A 2536-nucleotide genomic window follows, 5' to 3' on the forward strand; every position below is an offset into this window, starting at 1 on the left:
GGGTGGGGGGGGGGGGGAGGCAGGACCAAAAGTGTTTATAGTTAGCAGAAAGCACAGAAAGACCCTTATTTGACTTGCAAATAAAGAGCCATACCATGGTATTGTGCACCTACAACCGTGCTTCAGATTGGCCAGCTCTTGCACCTTCTGGATACCCTCAGCCTGGATCTGGTACAGGGTTTTCCCACTTGGAAGCCCAACATTGTACATGCCCTTGGGATATGGCACTCCAAGTCGAGTCCCCTGACCACCAGCTAACAGCAAAACAGCCACTCTGTCCTGTGAAATCTGCAATAACCCTGAGGACAGAAGTCTTTTATATAGTCTTCAGTACATGTAATGTTACTTTTGACTAAATTGTAAAAATTAATAAAACTATTGTTTTATATTATTTTGAACATTGGAGCTGTACCTTCATCACCCCACATCTTAAGTCTTTCTTCGTCACTTTTACGCACACTTCCGATGAACTCTGGAGGAACGGGCTCCATCCGCGCGTCTAGCCGACCATCAGCACTCGAGTGTCGGCTTGCAGCCTCAACAGCTGCTCGGCAGTGCTCGAGTAACTCTTCGGGCTTGAGCAGAGATATCTCCTCCAGAAGCGCACTGCTTTCTTCCGCAGAGAGTTCAGACCAAAACTGTAAAACATGGCTCTGTCCTGCAGTTTCTAACCTCGCTTTAGCTGCCTCGAATGACAACATCTTTCCCTTCTGGAAAAAATAAACACATTAATTATCCGATAACAAACCCCGAGTCGAGTCGACTCTCTTCTGAGGAGTCCGGATCCTGTGTGTTTTCACTGCTTGCAACTCGTGATCAGTGTGTGGCTGGTACAATAAACGTATCACTGGAGTTGCATATAATTGGCGAAATAATAGAAAACTACTGTCAAGGCATATTTAGTTTACACGAGTCATTTGGGAACTATGGCTGACTGTGTCTTAAAACCTTGAGATGCCTAGCTAGACAGTATTTTACCTCCTCACTAACAGCTCGAATCAGTTTAGGTATCGGAACGTCCCAAATGCTGTCTAGGTAGGCAGCTCAGTAGGTTTCCAAACACAGCCAGTATTTACTCTAGGTCTGCGGATGAATGACTTCCTCAGAAAGCTAACCGCTGTCATGTGATTAGTCTGCTGAGTTGCTCTCCTTCCCCATTAACTGTGAGGAATCACTTTATATCAGGGATCAGTTCAATGCAAAACTTCTCAAAGAATACTAATTTTGACCCATTAAATATGACTGATACCACATTATAGTAATCAGGGATAAACAGCTACAACTATTATTAAAAAATTGCAGTTCTATTCGATAAACTGAACAGTGTATGATGCAGAGATTTTAATGAACTTAAAAAAAAAAAAAAATTAAATGGAAGGTTAGTTTAAAAATGTATTCAAGTACATACAACCAGTTACTTACTAAGATGTAACGAGTAACCTAATAAAAGAAAAAAAACATGAAAGCAAGGTTTTACTGTTTAAATTCTACTGAAAAGTCTATGCATCTAAAGTGAATTTATCAATGTATCCAATTGTTTAAAGGGGTCATATGATGCGATTTCAATTTTTCCTTTCTCTTTGGAGTGTTACAAGCTCTTGGTGCATAAAGAAGATCTGTAAAATTGCAAAGACTAAAGTCTCAAATCCAAAGGGATATTCTTTATAAAAGTTAAGAGTCAGCCACGCCTACCTAAAACGGCTCTTTCTAACACGCCCCCACATATCTACGTCACGATGTGGGAAGATTTGCATAATGCCGCCCAAATGTTCACGCAAAGAAAGAAGGCGTAACTTTTATTCTCGCTGTAGTATTGTTGTTGCCGCCGCCGCCGCCATGTCGTGAAGGCGCTGTGTGTTTCGTTGTGAAAGTGAAACTACTTTGTTTGGCCTTCCAAAAGAGGACGATATCCGCTTCGTCATGCCTGGAGCTGATTCGCGCTGTGGATTGCCGGATTGGCTTTCAACGTGGACGAAGCGGAGTCCAGCCCGGGGTCGTCACATGTGGTTGCCGCAAGCCTGCCAGACGCGCCTTCGTCGAATCTGCTGGCCGAGCCGTTCATGAGCTTAAACATTTCTTGTCAAATGATCTTAGCTGATCCCTATTCATTTTATAGCTCTAAACTCTTACCGTATGACAACTACTGACTCATTTGGGCCTGTTTTTATTTCTCCACAGGAATTTTAGGAGAAACATCTGAGACAGAGTTGAGATCTATTGAGCAGTATTGTATCCCACTTTGGCTGGATTTTTTCGCACTGTCAAGTCCTCAAACAATCCCAATAAACAGAAGAGCTCTGTGTTACCATGGGGACGATACAGTATGGGTTTGTGTTTGTTGTGTGGTGAAGGTTGGGTTGGTTTATTGTTTATGAGTTCAGTTCAGTTCCGCAAACAATAGCTGACCGCTTGAAATCATCACTGAGCTTTGTGATGAAAATTCCCTGAGCAATTAAACAAATAGCCATTCCTCAACCCCCGCTCTCTCTCACACACACACACACACACACACACACACATACACATACACATACAC

The 2536-nt window shown here is 42.7% G+C and overlaps 1 protein-coding gene across 1 annotated transcript in view; it reads right to left on the minus strand.

Annotated features, from left to right (window-relative positions):
- The window catches only part of LOC107653661 (UDP-N-acetylhexosamine pyrophosphorylase-like protein 1), a 5327-nt gene extending 4306 nt beyond the window's left edge, over nt 1-1021 (minus strand). Inside the window, exons 1-2 of the mRNA XM_016440440.1 lie at nt 413-1021; nt 95-299 (exon numbers count right to left, since the gene is read on the minus strand). Coding sequence (XP_016295926.1) covers nt 95-299; nt 413-701 — 494 coding nt within the window. The 5' untranslated portion in view covers nt 702-1021. The remainder of the gene's footprint in view (nt 1-94; nt 300-412) is intronic.
- Between the last annotated feature and the right edge of the window lie 1515 nt (nt 1022-2536).

Source organism: Sinocyclocheilus anshuiensis, unplaced genomic scaffold, assembly GCF_001515605.1.
Source record: "Sinocyclocheilus anshuiensis isolate Anshui unplaced genomic scaffold, SAMN03320099.WGS_v1.1 scaffold175, whole genome shotgun sequence".
NCBI classification, from domain to species: Eukaryota; Metazoa; Chordata; class Actinopteri; order Cypriniformes; family Cyprinidae; genus Sinocyclocheilus; species Sinocyclocheilus anshuiensis.